The sequence below is a fragment of the Sprattus sprattus genome (genome assembly GCF_963457725.1).
Source record: "Sprattus sprattus genome assembly, chromosome: 2".
NCBI lineage: Eukaryota > Metazoa > Chordata > Actinopteri > Clupeiformes > Clupeidae > Sprattus > Sprattus sprattus.
Window position 1 is genome coordinate 14,983,942 of NC_137921.1, and position 2,667 is coordinate 14,986,608.

General features: G+C 43.6%; 1 protein-coding gene across 1 annotated transcript in view; it reads left to right on the plus strand.

Annotated features, from left to right (window-relative positions):
• Window positions 1-956, plus strand: part of cep57l1 (centrosomal protein 57, like 1) — a gene marked incomplete at both ends in the record, with an annotated part of 5,984 nt that extends 5,028 nt beyond the window's left edge. The window contains 2 exons of the mRNA XM_080860246.1: window positions 37-181; window positions 798-956. Of these exons, the coding sequence (XP_080716372.1) occupies window positions 37-181; window positions 798-956 (304 nt within the window). The remainder of the gene's footprint in view (window positions 1-36; window positions 182-797) is intronic.
• Window positions 957-2,667: the final 1,711 nt, after the last annotated feature.

Sequence of the window (2,667 nt, forward strand, 5' to 3'; positions counted from 1 at the left end):
TGTGTGTGTGTGTGTGTGTGTGTGTTCCTTCCACAGCGAGCACCAGGAGCTGGTATGCCAGATCTCGGACACTAAGAGCAGGCGAGTGAGAGAGGACCTGGAGAGGGAGCTGGACGCACTGGTCTCAAAGATGGAGGAGAAAGCCACACAGATCACACAAGTGCGCAAACACCAGAAAACGGTGAGTGTGTGCGTGCGTGTGCTTCAGAAAGATTGAGATGGTACATGAATATAAGCAGGCATGGCTCAGGTGATGGTCACTTTGCACCACAGATAAATGGAGAAAAAAATCAGGAAGGTTTTCTTTACCATAATGCCCATGAAGGGGGAGAGAGCATGGCTTCACATAAAGCTTCATCAGCTTCCCTGACTAGAACAGAGAAAGTCTCCTGTAAAGTATGTCAGGTCTGACAGGAGAGGGTGATAACCACCGGGCCTTGAGTCAGGAGAATCAGCAGGTCACCATCATGCCGTAGATGTCTAATGACGCAGAGACAGGAGTAACAGTGACACATTGAACTCACACACAGTCCCAGAAACGTTCCATTGTTATCTCTTAAGAACACAGGGAAAGGATAAACTCAGAAACACAGGATCTGTACTGTCCGTTGCTTTGGATACAAACGTCTCCTACATGAATACATGTCAATGTAAATATTAAGAGAGTATGACATTCATTAAAGCCTAGTGGTGTTAATGTGAGAAGGCACTGCTCTGTCAGAGCGTGTGTGTGTGTGTGTGTGGGTGTGTTTGTGTGTGTGAGTGTGTGTGACATCAATCTTCTGTGTTTGTTGAAGGTGAAGAGTCTGAGGCAGCCATCCCGTAGCCCCAAGAAGCAGCAGCGCCCCACAGGGTCAAAGGTCAAAAAGGTCTCCCCCAAGAAGACACGCCCCCAGAGTGTCTCACACACTCTCTACTCGAATCTGCACAAAGATGACATCATTTGGGAAAGCTGATGGGGAAACTAGGACACACACACACACACACACAAATCATTTGCACTATAATAACATGGCTGTATTGAAGGTAAAGGCCTCTGACATGCACAAGCAAGGGGCCATAGTTTGTGTGTTTGTTTGTTTTTGTGTGAGTGAGGGAGACAGGGCAGTGGCTTTGTGTTTGATGAATTGACAACTACAACAATATACAATATACATCCTAAAATTATTCTCAATGTAGTGTTTTATTTTCTGTTATTTTAAATATTGTGTATTTTGTATGCTTTATCCTAAATAAAAACATCACTAAAATGACTGTAGACTTCTTTGAAATACACACACACACACACATACACAGCAGAATACAAACCAAAGCCTACCCACACAAAAAAGTAGTTTCAGGGCTATCGTGCGTCTGTGCCAAACCTGTTGGTTTAACTGTGTGTGTGTGTGTGTGTGTGTGTGTGTGTGTGTGTGTGTGTGGCCAGAGTCTCAGCAGAACTGAATAGGCCTGGATCTTGGTTCTCAGAATATTTCCTGAGTATTAAACTCTGAACTACAGTCCTATAAATGTATGTTAGTCAGTTCAACTGACTCCACACCAGTAAAGACTTTTACGGATAGCTACAAGAATGTCAGAGGAGACCTTTGCTCTCACACCGTTGGCTTTTCATGGCAGTGTTCCCTAACATTTTACAAAAGTTCATCAGATAAATTACAATGGACACACAATACAATGTTTTTGGGTTAAACTGCCTCAGTCTGTAGTCTAGAGCTACCACAGCAGAAAAGACTTGGAGCTTTACAGAAAGCTTAAAGAATGTCAGAGGGGATTTTATGACGGTATGAGAGGTGAACCCATGCATATTTGAACGAAAGAATAAAGGGTGTTCCCATAGCAGTGATGTCAAGAATGACAGTCACAGTCATGAGACATACACACTCACTTTTGTCACTGGCTCCATTTTCCACACCAGTGTGTTACTTCCCTGGCATGCACCGTGTGCTGAGGAGTCATACACCCACACACACCCACTGAGGGGAGGACCTTATGGAAAGTCTTGCACAGGCTCCATTCACTCATAGAGATATGTGGTGTTCATGAACCACAGGGTGAGAGTTTTAAGATTTAAAAACGGAAAAGAGGTCAGATGAGCTCAATTAGAAAGTGTTCCCTTTATATATAGGTGGAAGACACACACACACACACACACACACATAATGCATACAAGAGGTGAATCCTGTTCTTTGTCCAGCACTGCTTATCAGATTATGCTCTGTCTGTGGGGCAATTGAGTTAGGTGTGCAGAATATGTGGCTTCAGTATTGGTATATTTCCCTGGAGACAGTGTGTTTGTGTTGATGGGGCTGTGAAACATTCAGATATCTGTTTCTATCAAATCCACTGCCTCCAGTTATGTTCTGTTGACGCATTCTTTCGTGGAAACGTATAGTGTAATGTGTATGCTTAACTGTGCTGCAAAAGGGACCATGGGGAGGTTGGGCATTGCTGTGCAGTTTTATGACTGCGGTATATAACCTTTTGTGTTCATTGGTTTGTGTATGTGAGCGTGTGTATTTATATTGGTGTGTCACCAGGATTCGAGAAATGCTTAAGTATATAAAAGGAGTGTAAGCTTGTATCTTGTGTACAATCTGTGTGAGGGATAAAGAGAGGTAGAGGATGCTGTTGCTTCCTGGTCTGTCTGAACAAGGGTCGTTAACTCTT